This window comes from Falco cherrug, chromosome 4, assembly GCF_023634085.1.
Source record: "Falco cherrug isolate bFalChe1 chromosome 4, bFalChe1.pri, whole genome shotgun sequence".
Classification (NCBI taxonomy): domain Eukaryota; kingdom Metazoa; phylum Chordata; class Aves; order Falconiformes; family Falconidae; genus Falco; species Falco cherrug.
The window spans coordinates 25,988,653-26,010,440 of NC_073700.1; the positions used below are offsets into that span (position 1 = coordinate 25,988,653).

The window sequence follows — 21,788 nt, forward strand, 5'->3', positions numbered from 1 at the left end:
AGCTACTGTGCTCAAGAAGGAACTTTGATGGTAAGGTGCAAAAATGAGACATGCCCTTCTGGTCTCTTGCAGCTGCAGAGAGAAAGGGTCAACACTAACGCAGACACAGCTTGCACATGCCTCTTAATAGAAGAGGGGAGAGAAGGGTACAGATAAGCCCAAACATCTAAAATGTGCAGGCATAAGCATACCATTGATACTGTTATCTAGGAAGCAAAGGTTATAAGCTCCTTTTATAATTGCACAGTCCACCCTTTCCCTTTGGGGGCAGAGATTTTATGTGAACACTCTGCGAAGACCAAGCACAGCATTAACCAAATACCGTATTTCTGTGCCATGTCATTTAAAAAATCAGCTTGACACAATGTTTGTGTGTGGCCTGTAGCTACCAGGGACTACTATCAGTGACAGAGAGGAGGGCAGCGAAGGGAAGGGCATTTCTTTTTACTACTTCTGTTCCTCTGAAGTTATGACCATGTCTAAGAATTGTTCACCTTTTCTGGTATCTCAATACTCTTTCCCTATGTCTCCAGTCCAAACCCATGCCAACTATTTCCAAAGCCAGGTTCTGTATTCTTACACTACAGTGTCACATACAGCACAAAAAATGGTTACTTATGCTTGCAATTGCTTTAAAAAACCTACTCTTGGTGAGAGAGTAAAAATGTAGTCACTAAACCAGATATAAATAGGTAATTTCTAGTAAGTAAGACACTAGGCAAATTATAAATACTAAACATTTATTATTTGAAGGTTGCAAGACTCCATTTCAAACAACAGGGCAAGGTCTTTCATTGCCGTTAGGATTTTGTTTTGTTTCTTTTAAGGGGAAAGAAAGAAGAATGAGAAACTGGTGTAAAGATACTACCAGAAGCAGTGCAAATTTAGATTAATCTTTTTCTTACCTACACTGTCCCAGTGCTCAACTGCCAAGCTAAGCCCTTCCCAGCTGAATAAAGTCTAAGTTTAACATCATCCAGTTTCTTGTACAGCACTGAACAAGAATCACAGCTCCCCTTCTTTCAGTCTTCCCCTACAAGAACATACCTAGTATAGCGACAGCCTTACAGCAACAGTAAAGCCTGGAGAAAGCCAACATGGTGACACTTCATAAAAATTAAACCTGAACAGAAAGGAAATTAAGAAAATTTAACCCTCATGATCAGCCATGCACAGTGCAGAGATATCCAGTAATGCAGTTCACCAGAATTGTTTTTCCAGCTTCCTGTCACAAATACATTTTACACATCTACAGAAAGACAAAAAGGAAAATCATATAATCCAAGAACACTTTACTTTTGGTTTTAAACTAAGGAAGGCAAGCTTTTAAACAGGAATTACTGACATCTTACACAAGTCCATCATATGTCTGTGAATGGGAGGCAAGTCTGGCCTCATAACAATTGCTCACAATGGGCAAAAAAGATTCATTAGAACTACCAAAAGCCAACAGGACAGTCAACATCAGCAGCACCCATCGCTTTCTGTCCTGGCGACGCCTACATAGACGCGCAGACTGAAGTCGGCACATGCAAAGTCCCATCATTTCTGTGATCTTGCCTCAAGCAGAAGGCAGGTGCTGCAGCTTCTGGGTCCACAGCTTCCCTCCAGCAAATACATTAGAATGTGATGTTTGCAAGACCTATTTGAAAAGAAAAGGGGAATGGGGAAGGGGGAGAAACAAGTGTTTAGTCTTATACTACCTGTACTTCACTACTATTAGGAGTTAAGACACAGGAAGGACACTTAGAGAATTACTTTTTCTTAAAAAAAAGAAGTTAAATGTAAAGGATTTGGTGGGAGGAAAGGAAGTTAGGGAACAGGTTGATCTGTACTTTTTAAACCCTTTTTTTATTGTGATGCAGCAATTAATTTGAATAAGCCAATCTGAAGGAGTACTGAAGTTATTAATGACAGAAGAAATAAGACAGGCTGCTGCTGAACCGAAGGATCTGCCCATGAAATTAGAAAGAGAAAGCTGGGGAAAAGTACCACGAATCAGGGGAGCAAATTCACACTGGATAAAGAAAACCTGCTTTAGATTACAACACATCCATGCATTAGATATTTGTGTCCTTTGAGATTTGCCTTTTTTGACTTCTAAGATATGCTACATTGTTTAACCTCAGTACCCAAAATTTTCCAAAATATTTCTCTAATGACAGCAAAGGATAATACTGGAAATCCCAGGAATACTGGCTACCATGAACAGGTGAACATTTTGGCCTCATCTCCTCTAGAAATAAGTTCTCTATTACAGTCATCACTTATTAGCCCTAAGAAATTAAATGGAAAATGTGCATTTCTGCAGCTCAAAGCTGTCGAAGTTGTAGGGTTCAGGTCAGCAGATGCCACAAGCCAGCATCTGTTACAGCAGCAGCAACAGGGTACTGAAGGTCTAGTTTTACCAGCTGGATCAGATGCTTTGCTACTCAGTCTGGCTGCACAACTTCAGCAGAGATTACATCTATTCACATTCACTAAGGAACAGTCAATAAAAATTATTCTTGAGTACTGCTTTGTCAGGAGCAAGGGAAGGGCAGAGAAGGAGAAGGCGAGGAAAAAATAGATGGAACTGGCAGGCAGAGAAGTTTTCTGGTCCTGAAATAGCAGACAGAAGTAGAGATAAACTGTGTCTGCAACAGAGTTGTCTTTCCGATTTGGACATGTAATGGCTGTAGATATCAGTGCTTCACCTGAACCACAATTCTTTTGACTCTATTATTTCTTAAGCAGCAGCAACATATACGGTGCTACAGAAGGCATACAGCAAGTCTCTCTGTTTCAAACAAATTCCAGTCTAAGGAGAGACAGAATTTTAAGAACAGAAGGGTTAAGTTCAGAGGGAATTTTTTCCCCCAGAGAAAGTAACATGTAAAACTTCAGTCTCAGATAGATATAAATGGGGACAGTACTGAAGAAGACTGGGCTAAGTAATACAAATTTATTTTTATATTGTCAGGACACTGTGATTCTATATACCATGTGCCCATATGGCACTTTACATGCATAAGATTTGTAAACCTTCAATTAGCACTGATAGTATGAAACAGGCAGTTATTTAAAGTAACCCATACGGCATCTTTCAGTGTACAAATTCTAACTCCCCTTTACTCAACAGGCTTCCTGTTGGGCAACTCAGATGCCCATACAAACCCCCCAAAGGCTGTGGAGAAACAGTCACGAGACACCACCTGGAAGGTGTTCACAGCCCCAACAATGACAGAGAAGCAGACCCCATTCCTGTGCCAGGATACTTCTACCATACAGCTGTTGTATATAGCCCCAGTCTTTCCACATAATGATTTCAATGTGGAGGGTCACCTCCCAGATGTTGGAGATCATTACCCAGATTACTGCTGTCCTTTGAAGCCCAGCAGATGCAGTAGTGCTGCATTAGTTGTTCAAACAGCTCCTTTTCATCTAGGAATTCAAGTCCTTCTATTCTGTAGGAATAAGATAAAAATTGTGATTCAAGCTGGAGTCTCAACACAGTTTTTAAAGTATTCATCTTCATTCTATAGAAGCTAGAACTATGGCCAATAAGGCAGTTACCTTTCCAGTAAATTAATACAGGTATACCAGCACTACAGCTAGTTTTTGTTGTCAATGTATGAAACAAGTGACCCACAAGATGTTCCCTACTTCTCATCCCTGGAATTTCCTGTTCCGGGACTAATCTGTATAACTTCTCACAAATATCAGTATTTCTCTTCTAACCCCTTTAACTGCATGTATCTGGTCTTGCTGGGTTTAAGGAGACACAACAGTACAGCCTAACGGAAGATTTATCTTCATCAAAGATTTACAGTGAACAGTTGAAGATGGTATTTTCTCCAGACAATCAAGTCCATATTATGTCTTGGAAGAGTGATGGGTACACCAGTGCAGTTTCTAACAACTCTCCCACATGAGCTCATGATGAAGCACAAACCAAATGGTATACATAAGATCTGAGGATTTTTTCCCTAAAATGGTTCCTACCTAGGATTTTTAAAGTAAGATCTTTGAATGCCTTCCACTGAACAAATGGGAGAACTTCTCCCAAGCTGTGCTTGCTTTAAAAAGTTTGACCTGCCACATTCCTCTCTTGCTCTAGATTACTTGAATATCAGAGTGTTTATTTTCCATGCTAAATATTTGGAAGGGCTGCTACTGGGGATCAAAAGAGGCTGAGAGGCAAAAGTTCCTAAATACATTCACAGATGTGCAAGTGCTGCAGAAGAACACTTTTGTGAAGACTTTTATAAATAGAAAGCATTATTTGCCTCATTAACACTGAGGGACAGAGTTTACATAACCTATTTCTTGGCATTTGGAAAAAGTGGAAGGAGCTGAACAGATCTAAGATAGTCAAAAATTCTGCAAAAAAAGTACAAGCTACGTCTCTCCACAAGTGCCATATGGCACAATCACACAGTCATCGTACCTATTTAAATACCCTAAGGTTTTCAGTCTCACCTGTTCAGTTCCATGGCTTGAGAAATCCCCATATGTGAATACTTATTTTGACCAAAGTAACTTGTTTGGCTAATTCAAACTATAGTTAATAAATGACTCATAGCAATTCACGCTTCATATTATATGTACTTAAGAAGTTATTCATTAAAACCAGTTTCCCCCTTTTCAGCTTTTCTTTAATGCAAAACGTTTAACAAGATCCATGCAGATTACCGACCGTTAGAACAGCCTTTAGTTATACCCTCTGTGTACTAAGCTCTGTCTACAGACCCAGCAGTCTAGCTCATAATGATGATATGAATGAAGATGCATCCATCTGTTGAGGGAGAGTCACGCCACACTGTTGGGCACACCTCTCCTCCCTCTCCCTCTTTGCTTGCATAGTACAATAGGTCATAGCACTTAATTACTGCCCTGCCTTGGCTCATTACCTAAATATGCTGTCAAGGAAGAAGGGAGCTGTCACAGTTTAACCACAGCTGGCACCCAAGTACCATGCAGTACTTGGGTCACTCCCCCTGCCCACCCCCCCAGCAGGATGGGGAGGAGAATCAGGAAAAAGGTAATGCTCATGGGTTGAGATAAGAACAATTAGTAACTGAAATAAAATATAATAGTAACAGTTGTAATGAAAAAGGGAAGCGAGAGAGAGAGGAATAAAACCCAAGGGAGAAAAAAAACAACACAAAACCTAGTGATGCGCAATACAATTGCTCACCACCTGCTGACCTATATCCAGCTAGTCCCTGAGCAGCAATTCACCTGCCCCAGCCAACTCCCCCCAGTTTCTGTACTCAGCGTGATGTTCTGTGGTAGGGAATACCCCTTTGGCTAGTGCGGGTCAGCTGTCCTGGCTCTGCCCCCTCCCAGCTTGTGATGCACCTGCTCACTGGCAGAGCATGGAAAACTTGGAAAGTCCTTGATTTAGAGTAAGCACGACTTAGCAACAGCTGAAACATCAGTGTGTTACCAGTGTTATTTTCATACTAAATCCAAAACACAGCACTGTACCAGCTACTAGGAGGAAAATTAACTCTATCCCAGCTAAAACCAGGACAGGAGGGAAGATCAGGACTGGTCATTTTCCATCCACTTGTAGTAAAAAAACAAACTGGTAAATAATCTTACCTAGGCCTATAAGCCTGGAGCAAACACCTGGATGTTATCTGCCCTGAGGACATGAAAAGCAGCTGCTTTTTCTGAGTGTATTTTAGAACTCCACTCCACCCATCTAGTGTTGTGGAGACTGGATGCTCACAAGTAACATCTTGGGTACTGTAAAAACTCAATACAACATTTCTGCAGCACCTTTTACCTGCAAATTTCTATTATGAGATGCTTTATATTGCACCCAAATAAAATATCACTGCTGCCAGTCTGCTCCTGGCAGAAATAACCCTCTGGATCATTAACGTTGCTCTAGGTATTATCCTTAAAGCTCTGCAGAGCTTCAGACTCAGACACGTTCCGTCTACCTAGCCAGCATCCGCAGGCAGCCTCCTCTCTGTTATACTAAGGGATCCCATACTGCATTATTGAGGTGAACTACCTCAGAACTGGCATCTGAAGATGACTTTTGACTACAAAGCAAGCTATCAGTAATACCTTTTGACATCAGCCTGTGGCAAAAAGCTGTATACTTTCATCATATCAATGGCACGTGCGGTTTCCCAGCCATTTAACAGCAATCGCTCCTTCTGTAAAATAAACAAGCAGCACAGTTTTCAGAGGACTCGAAGAAAAATACCAGAGAAGAGTTTTTCCCCTTTAAGGATTTTGTAGGCCATATGCTTGACCTGTTCTTTGAAGAGCTTTTATACTCTTTTCTAAGCATCTGCTGCTAACCTCTGCACAGAGAGGACAGCTGGATAGATGGAGCTGGGCTCTGACCTACTGCTGCTGTTGTACAGCTGCCAAATCTAAGTGATATCAAGCAACCATGGCACTGACAAGAGGGAACCATCGTAACACGGATGGCAAAGCGTTTCAGTAGGTAGCTGCTGCCCCACTCCAGACCTGCTTTGGTCATTGCTCTGAGCCTTACAGTGCACGAGGTAGAACCTGCAGACAGATTAATCTGGTTTAATTTCAAACACACCCAGAGCTCTGTGCCCCTTTTACCTGAGAGTCTAAGGATCTGCAGACTTCCACTCCAGCCAGGTTACACTGTCGTCTCTGCAAGTTCTCAATCATGATCTGTCCAAACCGGTCTGTCATATTCACCTCAGGTAGAGAATGAGACAAAAGTGTTCCCCCTTCCGAAAAGAATGTAACCGCACTGAAAAGCAGTAACTTGGTTAAACTCTTGAGTTGTCTGTGTCATAAAACGTACAGGATAACATTAAAGTAAGTTTCACATTTTTATACCAAGTCTCTTTTCCCACTGCCACAATCTCCTTAGCTACCTCACGTTTACAAGTTGAGTGCCAATTTAATGGTGACAATGCTACTGCCTTTACAGAGGGACGGGGCACTGAAAACTGACTCTGCTTTAAGCTGCTGGCAACTTGGTTCAGCTCTCTAGGAGTGATTTACAGCTTGGAAGATCCTGTTACTAATTCCTGGAGCCACCTAGTTCCCCCGAGGCAGCATTTTACTTTCACACAGAGAAGCTGAGTTCATGCTGATGTGATTTTTGCTGCACTTTGCCAAAGAACACAGAGAGGTAATTATGTAATGTTATACACTCATACCCAACATTCAACATAATTTCTTTTCCCTCTGTCTTATCTAAAACCAATATTCTATGATTTTCTCCACATATGGATTAAGTCTCAGTTACTTTGGTTCAACATAGCCCAGAAATTGTCTTTCAGAACAGCCGTACATTCTTTACAATAAGCTCCTCAATCTACAAGGTAAAACACATTACTTAAGTAATTCCGCAGAAACTGCTGTCTACACAAAAGGGTATGGCCCAACTCTTATTTTACAAGCAGAACTCCCACTTTTGAGAGCTATTTTTATGACAATAACCCAGGCCTAAAAATGCCATTTTTGTTTTACCTGCTCATAATTTATAAACATCGCCACTGGAAAAGTGCTTGCTGCCCACTTTAAAAGATTTGCAGATTGCTGTGGTGTCATGTAAACCAGCACACACTCTGCTACCAGAAGCGTTGGCAAACTTTAAAACAAAAAAAAAAAATACAAACAAACAAGAGAACAATTTCTAGCAAAAGAACAAGAAAAATCTATAAAGAATTATTAGCAAACAAGTAATTTCACGTCCCCACATTTCTTAAAAGAGCTAAAGAGCTACCCTTTTTACAAACTAGACATTTAAGACTGAATGAAATCACTTCATCAAGTTGACTAGAACTGGGTTTTCTGGCAATCGACGACTTAACTGCAGGGGACTCCCATAGTTACAGACCAGAGATATTAGGAAAAAATCTCCCCTAAGTCAGCCGGACTATGAACGTTGAAGAATGCATATTCTCTAAGTCTTCTCTGAACTGTGATAGCATGAACTGAATGAAGTGCATATTAAAATTCATTTTGCTGAAGAATTGTACCCTGTATACACAATCTGCACTTTTTAGTAAAATTAGGAATAAAATACAAATTTAAAAAGTTTTCTCTTTAAAAAAGTTCTAAGAAGAATTTTAATTAGACAAATCTGTTCAATATCTGTAAAATAAGCTTTGCATATTATCTAACAAAATGCAATCTATCATTTGCACATGCCTCTTCCTCCTCCATCCACAAAACCCCAAAATATACATCTACAGGAGTAGTGTTCCTTAGAATTACGGAGTTTTCTTTTAATTGCTAGTATGAACAGGAAAAAGAAAAGTCACTACAAGCAGGAGAAATCCACAAGGAGCAGCAATGTAGGCAAGCAAGGCAAGATTTCAGAAGATGAAGTGTAAAGATTTAAATGGCAATTTCATGCATTCTGCTTACCCATATGCTCTCTCCCACCCAGCCAGATAGCTACTATTTATATATCTTGTATTTGAAAGGTATGTCCATCATCCACTCCAAAAAATTAAATCCTGCCCCTCCCGCACCTCCCAAAGCCTAACGCTTGAACAATAAAACCCCAGATATTAGCTTCTGGAGTTAAGTTCTCAAAGGACTCCATGGTAATCACTTTACCGAAAGGTCTAGGGAACAATAGGGGTTTTAAGTGGTGGCAACAGAAAATAATTACAAAGATAAAACAACAAAATAATTTAACACTGACAGAATTATTCTTCATTTTGCCAGCTAAGCTCCCAGAAATCTTGATTCATATAGCTCTTACAAGGGTAGAAGATGTTTACTGATCTAAGTACTACCCATCAGTCAGCATTAAAACTAAATGCAACTGAACCAACTCTTAAAAAATGCAGTTTATGACATTTTGATACATCTCTAGTTTAGAGGTTCCCCTTGAATAACATGATTCTACCAACTAAATTTCAACCAAATTCAATCCTGAAGTAGAGAAAGGAAATTCCTATCAGCTCAGAGGCAGCAAATGGCTGCTGTGGGAGCTCATCCCCTCCAAGGCAAGGGATGGGGGAAAGCAAGAAGGAATTACAGGTGCCTGCCCTGCAACGAGAGCTTTGACTTGTGTGAAAGGATCATATACCCCAAAGGGAACCAACCACCAGAAACACATTCACAGAAAGCCATGCTCCATTCCCCACAGTGTGTTAAGAGCAAAAAGCAAATAGTTCTGTAACATTTCATCTTCTCAGGAAGGACAAAAACACAGTTTGCAGAATAGCTATGCAAGGAACAACCTTGCTTGAGACTTGGAACTACCAAGCAGTCACAGCAATGCCAGCCTGCTCAGCTCAGTGAGGCTGCATGAGGTGTCTGAACAATTCCTTCTGCTCAAGGGCTCAGGAAAAGGTAACCATGGAAATAGCATAACGAGCACTGGATGCAGATACTGTATGTCCAAGCAAGACTTGACTCTCACCAGTACGCTTCCACAAGCCCTCCTTAAAGAACAAATAAAAATAAATCTTACTGTATATCCAGGTTATGTTTCTTTAGCTTTTCCTCCAAATCTGATGAGAAACGGAGATCTGCTCCTACTATGGAATATCGACTGGAGTCTAGGCTGTGAGAATCTACAAGTTTAAAATTTTGAGAGACTAATGGTTACAAATAAGAGGAATGTTAAAATTAGAAATTAAAAAAAAACACCGCAGGAACATATGAATTTGAAGTCAAGAGTTTAATACGTTACACCTAACAATTAACAGCAAACTCGTCTTTTTAAGGCATTAATTTCCCTTATACCTGATTGTTGTGGTTTACAAGATGGTGGTATATGAGCACCACACTCTGCAGCAAGCCTACTCTTTCACTCTGCAGCCACTCTAATGCAGATAAGTTATACCACCCGTTACCATGGTTTCAAGGAATGCAGAGAGAAGAAAAATATGAAGATTAAAGGCAGGGTTTTTCATTTTGTTTGTAGAGTCTAGAGGAACAATGTTCCAAATATTAATAATAGATATAGCTACATAAATTAACAATACATATAGCTATATTTTTTTATATACATATATAAATATATAGAGGTGTCAGACAGATTTGGGGGCCAAAAGAAGTTATCATTTAGCCATTTTGTATGATCTAGTGATGGTATTTAAATGTAGAGTCAAGTCAGAAAAGATATTCTGAGAAACGAATATTCATCCTGGGATACAACTGGCAGCAAGCTCCTGTAAATGCTTTCCAACACGAAGGAGGAACTAGTCGTAAAGTCAAAAGATACTCTGCCATACTAGCAAAACTGTAAGGAAGCCAGCAGCAACATGAGCATCTTGCTATCAATAATTCTGACAACCAGCTGCAATCAATTCAACTAGATGAGCCCAGTCCCCATAGCAAGCATTTTACACATGCAGCATCAAACCCACTTAGACATAAAAGTTCTGAGGGAATATACCAGATTGCTCTTTCACGCTTTAGCTTTACTAGAGTAAAGTCATTAGGACTGAATAGTACATAATTTTACCCTCTTACCATATAAGTGTGACAGAGCAAACAGTAAAATAAGTAAGCTAAACAGTGGAAAAAACACCTCAAAAGTGAGAGTTTAAAGTGGTGTTGTAATGGCCAGTCAATACCCATCTGCAGCAGCAAGCTCTGGCACAGCTCCAGTTGGGATCCTGCTGCAGACCGACACAGTTCCTGCATGGTAATGTGGGAGCAGATGTCAAAAGCTAAGTGAAGAGAGAAAGAGAAGCCAAGTGGCTGAAGAGACAGGATGAAAGGGGTTTTCCGTTTCAGGAGAAGAAAAAAAAAAATTGTACATGTGTGCAGGAAGGCAACTTATTAACTTAAGCAGTGCTTCAAACAGTCTGGAAGATGTACCTCCATTTAGTTTCCAAGTGACCAACTGTTCGAAAATGGCATTAGCAAGTGACAATAGCTGTCTTTCCAGCAACACATCTGAACATATACAGAAACCAGAACAGTCCATCCAGACTGTTCCAGGGGAAGAAAAAAAAAAGTTGTGTGGCAAATGATTCAACATTTTGAGTCAAGGTTTTTTCCATGTACATGTTCTGTAATAGCTTTACTACTTCCCACACCCTTCTATTTAAGTTATTATATCAAGGCCATGATAATGGCATCAAAAGCGCGCCACACAAAAATCCCCACCACACACAGGAAAGTATTTATATAGTGATCAGCTTGCTGTCCAGAGATACAATAAGCATCAGTCACCACAACAAGTATTGAAACTAACGCGATGTTCTTGTCCAGTTTCATTGACTTGGACATACCAGTACGTCAATTGTAACCAGAAATAAACTACAATTTTTTAAGTGCTCCAGTAACAGAAGTAGTACAAACACTTCAGAGGTGGAAGTGAATGTCTCTTGCTCACATCATGTTGATTCAAACACTCTTATCACTGAAGAACTGGAAAGAGCAAAACTTCTCAAACTTTAGGTTAGAAAACTGTCCTTCAAAATGGTTCAAATTTCAACAATCAAAATTATTAACATTGTTTTTAACAAGCCTATATATGCAAGAAGAAACCCCACAGAATTCCTGTTATGCCTTGACATGGTGGGAGGTCATGGTGACATCCTCAGTGCTGAGCTGCGTGGTCCAGCAGACAGTTGCTTTTGGAGATGTAGGCTGTGGATAAGCGAAAATAAACAGCCACACAGCCATAGCCTGGTTATTCAAAGTTAAGTACCGGGAAAAAAACCCAAACACCAAACTAGAACAGGATTCTTCAAGGGTGATTTGATTCAGTGGGAATATTCTTTAAACCTTAAAACCAAGTATACTTAATGTCTTAATACAAGACTCCTTGCAGCTGAAAATTTTAAAAGGTTAAGAAAGCTGATGAGGAATGGATTGTCACTCCACTTCCATCTCCAGTATCTGGGCTGCCTGGTTCTCCTTCTTCAGTCCATTCAAACAGAATGTACTTGTTCCTCCACACATTTTCCTGCCAACTTCCCTCGACTTTCTGCTGATGGTTGTTGGCAAACACAACCACAGACAGTACCAAGGCAGAACTGCACACACATTCATTATATACAAGCTGATAAAATTGCTAAAAATCGTACATTTTAAACATATCTGAAAGCACCTCATTAAATATCTCCATAATTCATACATTTCAACATTTATGATCAAAACTTTTATCTTGAAGGAAATTTTAGGAAAAAATATGAAATTTACACTAGACAATTTTAAAATGCAAAAAGAGAAGCAAAAGGAAAAAAAGCTAGAGAAAAAGTTAATTTAAGCTAAGCCTCTTCCTATGTTCCCTGTAAGATTTTTTTGCTAGCTTCCACCTTTGGCCTATACATGGCATTAAAAAACCCTTCTATATATAAAAGTCAAACTAGGCAAATAACTTCAGCATTTTAAAATCAAACTGACAATGGCTCCATCACCTCACACTTGGATAACAGACATTCATTTACTGCAAGGCAATGGCAGCTGATGATCGCTGGAATTGCCGTTGTTCCCAGCCTGGATGCTAAAAGTTGAAATATGGCCATAAAGACCCCAGAAAATAACATACTTCAGTTAATGCTCTGGCACCAATTTCTACTTCGTTGCAGAGTACGACACTCCAAGCATGAAAATCTGTAAACATGCTTCCACCTTGACTGAGCAGCGTTGGTGCAAATGTATTTCATGATACCTGCCTACCTACAGAGGAGCTGAAAAAGCAAGTTTCAGCTTGCTAGCACAGTCACGTGGTCTCCATTGATTTCTTCCCGTGAAGAAGTTTCTTTTAAATTAAGCAGTTTTTTTTGGTGTTAAGAAAAAAACTCTACTTTTTTTTTTTCCTTACTGTAATCTCACTCTTCTGGAAGGTGTCTGCCACCGTGACCTCCCCCAGCCCCACATGCTCCACCAGAACTCTGTGGCTGCCAGGAGCCACTGCCTTCCCTCCTGGCCAGGTGAGAACACCACCCACGCTGCACTAACATGCAAATCCGCAGCAATTTTCAAATAAATAGGGCCACCTCGTTGTGGCTTAGGCCAACTGCCCTAATGCTGGCATAGCCAGCAACATTTGGTGGCTTAATCCATTGAAAATCCCATATTCCAAGCACTAATTCCTATCCAGGCACCAATAATCCATGCTGCTTTTTAGCAGAGTTCTTTGCTCACGACGTTCCTTTTTAAGAGCACGGAGCTACCTTATGGTTTTCAAAGTTTCTCTCTTGTACTTGTCTGCAGTGAAGGTTTGAGATATACCAGATTCAGATTTCATTTGAGAAATGCAAGGGAGGGGGGAGTGAAGGAGAGAAAGAGCCCCACCACTCCAGCCCACCCCATTTACTCAACGCAGACTCTCAGCCTAGGCACATGTTTCTGCTATCTATGCGTAATGCAACAGAGAATGTTTCGCTCTGATCATTGGCACAGAAGTAACAATACAAGTAGTTTGAATTTAGACATCACTGCAGTAACCGAATAGTAGCAGCTGCTTATAGTTGCCTCTTGACCTCACTGCAATAATTTTTTTTTTTTTTTTTTTTTTTTTCACAGAAACATGCCACCAGCAAGTAAATGCTTCGGTTTATGGTGGCCCTCTGGCACTCACCTACTACCTTAATCTGTCTGCTGAAGCAGCATTATAGAGTCAGGTGCACAGAGCGCAGTGTTTCTTCTGCTACAAGAATTCACAGTTATCTTTCCTTACTCTCTTCTCAGATTAGTCAAACAATTTCCTGGAGGTTTTCCAAGAGACAGCATGCAGGATACTATTGACTCAAACTGATTTCATTAGGATTTTCATCTGAAGGTATCCTTGGCAGCTTTACAAACAACCAGCCCATACAGCCTATTCTGCAGGCTCACAGGCACGATACAGTATTGGTCTCACTCAGGCTGTTTGTTAACTACATCAGAACAGGGTACATGTCAAAACACAAAGATATTTAGTTTGTCTGGCAAGTGCAGGATCATCCCCAACGCAAGGCATGCAAGTCATCAAGACAGCAACACTCTCTGCGTTGGGTCACAAGCAAGTTTGGAAATGTAGGGAAAAGCAAGGTGAAAAAACCAACTCCCAAAGCTGAACTACACAGGGGCAGAAAGCGTATGAGTGGCACTGAAAAGTAATAGTTCATTGAAGTGTAATTGGCACTTGCAATATAGCAAAGGTGAAGTACTAACTTCCCAACTGCCATAAACAAGATAGTGCTACTGAACTTTGAAAACAATTTAAGCTGGTATTGCCACAGCAATGTCAAACTACTGGAAATCTAACATTCCCTTAGAAATGACAAAGCTGTTCAATGAGAAGAGTCATCGTGCTGCATTCAAGGGCAGAGGCCACAAATACTGGAATTAAATATAAATATTGCAATACCGGTATTGCAAGCCATGCTGTCATTGCTTTGTCTAAAGGGGAAGCAGAAAGCAGATGCTGCCCTGAAGCAAATATGGTGGTCTGTTAGCACTAGCTTCATGAAATGAAAACGTTTAGTGTGTGAAGAAAAGCTGCAAGAGTCATGTTAATTGATATTACAGTAACTCAAATTCCAAAGCATCTAAACAAATTATTCCCGGTATACATGAGACAACAGAAACTGATTTGAGAGGGGTGAGGACAGGATGGAACAGCATCCCTCCCCAAGATTCTAATATCCTCGTCCATATCCCCTCCCCAAAACACACAAAAATGAGCAACATTTCCCCCCTACCTGGAAACACTGCTTCATTATGCCCCACTATACTCCCTGTGACAGGCGGTATTCCCAGAACTTAGTCTAACACCTGTATCAGGTCAGACCAAAGGTCCCCCTAGTATGGCATCCTGCCTCTCACAGATGCCAACAGCAGCTACCTAGGGAAAGGACAAAAAGAGGGCAAACACATACTACTAATACTGGCATCTATGTTGGTATCTATCTTTTTTCTAAGAATCCTTCCATTTGACTTGGATTTCTGGACCATTACTGAGTCAATGTTTTGATATATCTACTTATTACGATACCCAGCTCTTGTATGCAGGCAGCGATAATCAGCCAGCAGCCTATCATTTGCATGTGAGACACAAACTACTTTTTCCACCCATGTGCATCACTTTATAATAATCCACATGGAAATTATCACCAAGTCACTAATTTCACAAGATTCTTCTACAGTTCTTTACCACTCTGAAGAGTTTGGACTTGCCAACAAGCTGCCACTTACTAATCACTCTATTTTCCCAATCATTTCTTAAGTGTTGAACAACAACATATCCTTAAGCACAGATCTCTATCTCCCTCCATAATGAAAATTAACAACATATGCCTACCCTGTATCCCCAGCTCTTTATCCATATGAGAACCTTTCTTCCTCCAGAAACCGTGCAATTTCTTTGGCACGCTTTGGTAAGGGACACTGTCAAAACACATTTTTTAAATGCAAGCACTGTATTAATTGGATGTCCTTTTCCAACGTGTCTGTTGACTCTTACAGAGAACTGCAGTAGGTTTGTGAGGCATAACTTACCTTTACAAAAGCCAGGTTGACTCTTTTTCAACACATTATATTATTCCTGTGTTCCACTAAGTCTGTCTGTTACAGTTTCTACTAATTTGTCCAGTAGAGACATCAGTCCTACTGGCTTGTAGTTCCCTGGATTTCTCCTGGAGCCCATTTGAGTCACAGCCGCCACCTTCCAGTTCTCAGGTACTAAGACAGTTTTAAAATGAGAGGGTATATACCAGTTAGTAGCTGAGCAAATTCATTGTCAAGTTCCTTTAGATCTTTAAGAAATCTCTATTAATCTGTTTGACTTGTCTACTTATTCTACAGCCTCTTCTGGTGGCACATGAAGCAGTTCCATTAATTTGTCCTTACATGGGAGTTTCCACATGGGTTTCACTTGAACTGACCCTGTGGTTATCGAGTGCCAGTTCAAACTGGGATTCCACAACAGAATTCCACCATCTCCAAGTTAACTGGACACAACGCAACATCCCAAAGATCTCAGTGCAGTAAAGCCTACATCAGCCTGGTTACAGTAAAATTGCTACTCTAAAGTATTTAAAACCCAGCACTGAGAAAGAACAAGAGAAACAGCTTTAGAGAAATAAACCACTCCAATACACTCAGTGATGCATTAATTGCTCTTGACTGCTGTGACTTGCTATTAGTAGCTTTTGATCACAATACACTGCTGCAACTTGTTAACTTTGCAGTTGTTTTGCTGTACTAGACATATCTACAGCTGTTCAGTAACACAAATACCATCAAACCCTTCTGATCGACCTTGTATTAATGTCTTTTTAACAGTGCTTACGCAGCATATCTAATTGTATATAAGAAACATGTTACAGAAGGTCTCCTAGCTGAAACAGTGGTACTTAGAAGCCCTTTTTCCAAGATGGGGCATTGGGCTTTCATCTTTTGAGACCTGAATGTACAACGGAGAATTCTGCCCTTCAAATGGCATCTAAATGCTTGGTAAGTTAAGACCTTCTAATATACAGCAATAAAATGTGCATAATATGCATAAATATGCACGACCAAGTTAGTGCATGGCAGTACTCTGACACAAGTTAAAGCACTAAAAGAGCCTTGGGGTAAAGCACTGACACCTTGCCACTGGCAGCAGGAGCACACCTCCTCACACCCTGTGCCCTTCCTCACGCTTTGGAGGGCCCTTTCAAGCCTTCCAGACCCTTAGCTAGAATTGTGCTTATTAAAAGCAACTATACTCGTAATTGTATCAGGGAACACAAAACACTGCTGGCTCATCTGCTAACACAAATTAGTTGGTACTGCAGATGCAGATAATTACTGTTCCTCCTAAAGGGTCCAAAGCAGCTACTATAGTGCACTATGATATTCAGGCACTGAAAACATTATTCAGTGGTACTCGGACCTTTCTTTCCCCCACAAGTAAAAAGGTTTTTGAATTACAGTTCTGACACAAACATAATGAGGCTCTAAGGCAAGACAGTACAACCACATGACACTACCTGAATCTAACATCCTCTTAATACTGAAATGTAACAAACAGCACTGGCTTCCAAGAACGGACTTTGCAGACTGTATTTCCTCTGCGAAGACTCCACTAAATGTAAAGACTTGTGCTCTTAATGAGACAGAAAGATAGAGGAAAATAGATATTTTAATCCAGTATACATGGCTATCAGTAGCATTTTTCCTTTTCTGTGATAGAAAAGAAAACTTAAGCTATGAGAAAAAAAAAAACTAAACAACTTTCTGGCAGAATAAAACCACTTCAAGAGAAGACATTTCTAATATGACATAGAACAAATGGGCAGGAGTCTGTAAAAGAAAAAAGCCTCTTTTCCCTCCCAATTTTCTGTCCAAACAGCATTTCAAACATTAAAAGCCTGCCCACATAGCAGAACAAAATGATCAGAAAAGTTTTAAAAGTGCCACAGTACATTGCTGACTTATTTTTAAGATGACTCACCTATTAGAAAAGAGTCCCCTGAATGGGATTCCATAATTGGTTTTGACAGGGGAGGTTTTGATCTGTGGGAAGAAGGAAGAAGCATCTCTTAGAAGTTAAGCTTGATTAACAGTGTGCTTACAATTTTTTTTTTAATAGATAGATAGATATATATACACACGTGTATGCGTGTGTTAAAAACAGAAGAGAATACCTCTGCCCCCTACCGGAAAGAAAAGCGTTTGCAAGTTAGAGACTTTGTACTACGTTGCAGTTGAGTTTTATACCCAATGACTCTTAAGTTTTGAGGTAATCATTCAAGAGAAATCCAGACACTCTCTTCAAGTATCCTCCATAAGCCTTAATGTATTCATTCAAACAGAATAGTTACGTACAGTACCAGCTATCCTACCTCTCTAACTGAACATGCAAGTCTGGGAATTTACTGCTGTCTGCAACAGTAAAAGATGATGACTTAATCACCTCTAATCACCGTAAGGCTTTCCCTGCCCATTATATTTTACATAATTAAGAATAAAGTCTGCTTGCTTCCCTGAAGTTTCCACATATCAACTTCTCCAATTCGGAACACTGGCTATACAGTCACATGTATGACTTGCCTGCACAATGAAACCTTTATTATAAATCCTACAGCATGAAGAGTTTCTCAGAAGAGAGATGAAATAACTGTAGCTTGCAATTCATGACATTTTGCTGAATTACATTCAGTTTCATCCAGCATCATACTTACTTGATATTATGTATTTTTCTTGCAACTATCATTGGAAAATCCACTTCAAAATATTTTCTAGGGAGAAGATTTTCATCCTGAGAATTGGAGCAAGACTCTAGAATTAGGGACATTCAAGTTTCACATGCACACGACAGGAAGATATAACCTTAAGCCCTAAACAGTTTTTAGTTTACACTGGCGTTTCTAAGAGTAATGTGGGACAATGTCCCACAGCTTAAAAAAATGCCATCAAAACAACAAGAACAGCTGAGAGACATTTGAACATCCTCTAAGCATTAAGGAAATTATTTATCATCTTATGTAACGCAGCAATCCTAGACACTACATCACTGAAACATATATTCCAACAATGTACTATCAGGATCTAGAAGAGCACAGCAACAGGAAACTATTATGACATTTACCATGATCTTCAGCATATTCCTTAGAAAGGAGTCAGAACATTTTGCACAGGTTTACACAGGTGGTGACCACACACTTCTTAAACCAACAGCCAGACTACGAGCATACCACAACTCCTCTACTACAAAAAAAGAGGAAAGCCTCTTCATTTCACGATGTCACTATTTGACACTCAGACAGATAAGCTGCACCAGTTTCTCCCTATGGAGCAATCCTTTTGTGATGGATATGTACTGCTAGTTCTAGCTCGTCAACCTCATGAATTTCTGACCAGTAGATTAAATAGGTAGTCAGGACACTGAAGTGCTCAGTTAACCGAATCCCACCTTCTGTATGTTAATTACACCACACCTGCTCTTTACAAGGAGAAAGAATTGGAATTACAGGACCCACTTTAGCTTTTAAAAAACAAATAAAGTTAATAAAAACGTGTATTGACACATTTTTCATAAGAATGCAGGTAAGAAAAGAGCTTCACATTTCAGAAAAAAATAATTATTTTTTCCCTTCCACTGACTGAAATATAATGAATTGCAACAAAGCAAAATGTGACTGGCCTCCTCGGGCTTTCTTCTAGAAACCAAATTTACAAATGAATATGCTAACGAGAAGACAAGATGACTCAGAGGTGTGTTCACTCAGAATGATACTATCATACAGTATCTGAATAATCTGAAAAATTTTCAATTACATATATATGTAAATGTGTGTGTATTTACATATACAAATTCACATTTATATTAATAATTCAGAAACATGTAAATAGAGCCTTTACAATCCTGTACTTCGGGACTTTATTCCTCTCTTAGTATAGGATAAAAAAGTGAAATCTTAAGGCTTAGAGGACAGCAAATTGTGGCTTTCAAGCTGAAAGTCCACTAGAGGTCAGCTTCGTGTCACGCACATTTTGGTAAAAGCCCATGGGGCTGAGGCTTAAAGGTACCTAAGCTAATAAGCAAGGTGAGAACCGAGGCAGAGCAGCCAGGGCAGTCTGCTGCAGCACTCAGCCTCATTGCACACCTCTATGCTGTACTACAGAATGCAGCACCGATGAGCCCTCACAGAACAGTGCTTCAAATGTCCACACAAATCTTTGTCTTCAGCCAAGTTCATTACTCTCGGCTACCATTACCTTTAATCGCCAGAACAGGGTATCCATGCCAGCACCAAGATTAACAATTTGACAGTTGCATTCTGTCTTCTTTAGAAAAGCTTTAATCAGATAACTGACTCCATGAACACGAGCATAATAGCCTGTTAAAAAAAAGGGGTTTTTTCATTATTATTTTCATGTAATACTTGATGTGTAACACCCATTAAGATTTTTAAGGCGTCTGTTTAAAAAATGGTGTTTCTTAGGAAGAATAACGCACTCTTTTAAAGATACCTAATGGGGTTTGGGTTGGTTTTTTTATTACTAACAAGATCTGGTGCACTGATAAAACAGGATGCCTTAGGTAAATAAAAGTTTTAGTCAAGTTTCACCTCAAACTAAGCAGAATAATTCTACCTAGCGCGCACACTTTTGTGGAGACCAGAGCTGATGTACCCCGCTGCCCTGGGTCAAACCAATCTTTTTGATTGCTTTGTAGAGATTACTGCTTGCTGAGAAACAGAGACATTCCACTCAGAATACAAAAAGCAAAAGATAAAAAGAGTTTTGATTTAAAGCATAATATTTAAAAGAGCAGATACAGTATGGAATTATTACTGTGAAGGAAACTTGTCTCACTTATCTCCTACACTCCATAATACCCAGTATAGAAAGCATTTGTCAGGTGCTCTACAAGACCTGTTAAGAACCTGTTTGCACTGTCTTCATCCACATTCACATGCCAACTTACCTCTATTGATTTCAGGTGCTTTTCTTTCTTTGGCTTGTCTCACAAAATACTGGATGTAAGGGTCCTTCCAGTAGCCAACACTTACAGCAAACCTGTGAGGAGAGGGAAAAAGAAAAAAAAAAAAAGAATTACGAAATAAGGCCACGAAGATTTACTCTAAAAGATGTACAGGCTGGACAGGTCACTCTGACCTGGGTGCGTACACGCAGGCACAGTTTAAAAAAATCTGTTGAATGTGGGGACCTATTTCAGTTAAGAAGTTATCTAAAGTCTAGTTAAAAGTTTCAGCTGTTGCCATATTAAGCATCTTTTTAATGGCCTCTGCACTATTTGATGAACTCCTGCAAATGAAGACCCTAATTTCAGTTATTTCCTCCTTGAGGAACCAGCAAACAGAGGAATTATCTGTCTACACTTCCTCAGAGCACACACAAAGCATGCTTTACTTCTACACATCTTTATGCTACAAGCTGCTTGCACTTATTCCAGAGCTTCTACGTATCACTGTAACATACACAACAGTACTATTTATTCTAATAGAACTCACTAGTTTTACAACTGATTGGAAAAGGTGAACTCTCAAAACCAAACTCAACAACCCAACAATCTGCTGCTACAGCAATAACAAAGAACAAAAAGGCAGCAATAACAGAAGTTAAATTCATGGCCGCGCACAACAGGGCAACAAAACTCCACGCTCCCAGCACTATTCTCCAGGGGAGGCGAAGTAAAGAATTCTGAAAAAAATCAGGATTTTTTTTTTCCTGAGATATCGCTGATCCCCACTGCCAGGCTGTGCAATTCTAGCTACCACTGTACACTGTCTCATAAACCAACTCTTAAGCGGGGCAGGTGTTTAATAATAGGAGCTGGAAAGCTGGTGGCAGACCTGAGGAGTAAAGCCGCTGACCCAGGTGCAGGGCACCCCCCCGCCCCCCCAAAGGCGGAACGCTGACGGCGTTAAACACCTTCCCAGTCACCTCCGTGTACGCCCCCCGGCCGGTGCAGCTCCTGGGCCCCGGTGAGACAAAGGACACCGGCACGGGCGGGCATGGCGGCACCCGGGGACAGAAGGGGCTCCTCCCCGGGGGCCGGCCCACGCCTGTCCTGGCCCCCACCAGCACCGCCTCAGGGCCGCGGCCCGGTGCGGGGGGACGCCAGAGGAGCCCGGCCCGGCCCGCCCCACCGTTTCGCCCCACCGTTTCCCCCCAACAAGGCACCACTACCGTTTGCAGACGGACGCGTCCTCACACGTGCCCCGGACCGCCTCATCCGCCTCGTCGAGGCCGGCGGCGGAGAGGGCGTCGCGGGCAGCGGCCGCCATAGAACGCGCGAGGATCGGCCGCCCGCCGCTGCCGCCACCGCCCCTGCAGCCTGCCCCCCGCCGCCCTTCATTGGACAGCCTCCACAGGGCTGTCCGCCGTAGTTCCACAGCGATTGGTCTGGAGACTTGTCCATCCCTACA

General features: G+C 40.7%; 1 protein-coding gene across 1 annotated transcript; it reads right to left on the reverse strand.

Annotated features, from left to right (window-relative positions):
* Positions 1-723: 723 nt before the first annotated feature.
* Positions 724-21,726, reverse strand: LCMT1 (leucine carboxyl methyltransferase 1). The gene is made up of 11 exons (XM_055708644.1): positions 21,550-21,726; positions 20,324-20,415; positions 19,612-19,733; positions 18,075-18,151; positions 17,345-17,406; positions 9,431-9,533; positions 7,468-7,588; positions 6,583-6,684; positions 6,067-6,158; positions 3,349-3,446; positions 724-1,642 (listed from the first exon to the last, which is right to left on the reverse strand). The coding sequence occupies exons 1-11, from the start codon at positions 21,645-21,647 to the stop codon at positions 1,620-1,622; spliced, it is 990 nt and encodes a 329-aa protein (XP_055564619.1). The 5' UTR covers positions 21,648-21,726; the 3' UTR covers positions 724-1,619.
* Positions 21,727-21,788: the final 62 nt, after the last annotated feature.

Coding starts and splice junctions, on each gene's coding strand:
- LCMT1 (XM_055708644.1), bottom strand. CDS start 21,647: ATGGCGGCCGCTGCCCGCGACGCCCTCTCCGCCGCCGGCCTCGACGAG. Junction 20,416..21,549: donor GACGCGTCCGTCTGCAAACG/GTAGTGGTGCCT, acceptor CTCTCCTCACAG/GTTTGCTGTAAGTGTTGGCT. Junction 1,643..3,348: donor AAAGGACAGCAGTAATCTGG/GTAATGATCTCC, acceptor CTTTTCAAATAG/GTCTTGCAAACATCACATTC.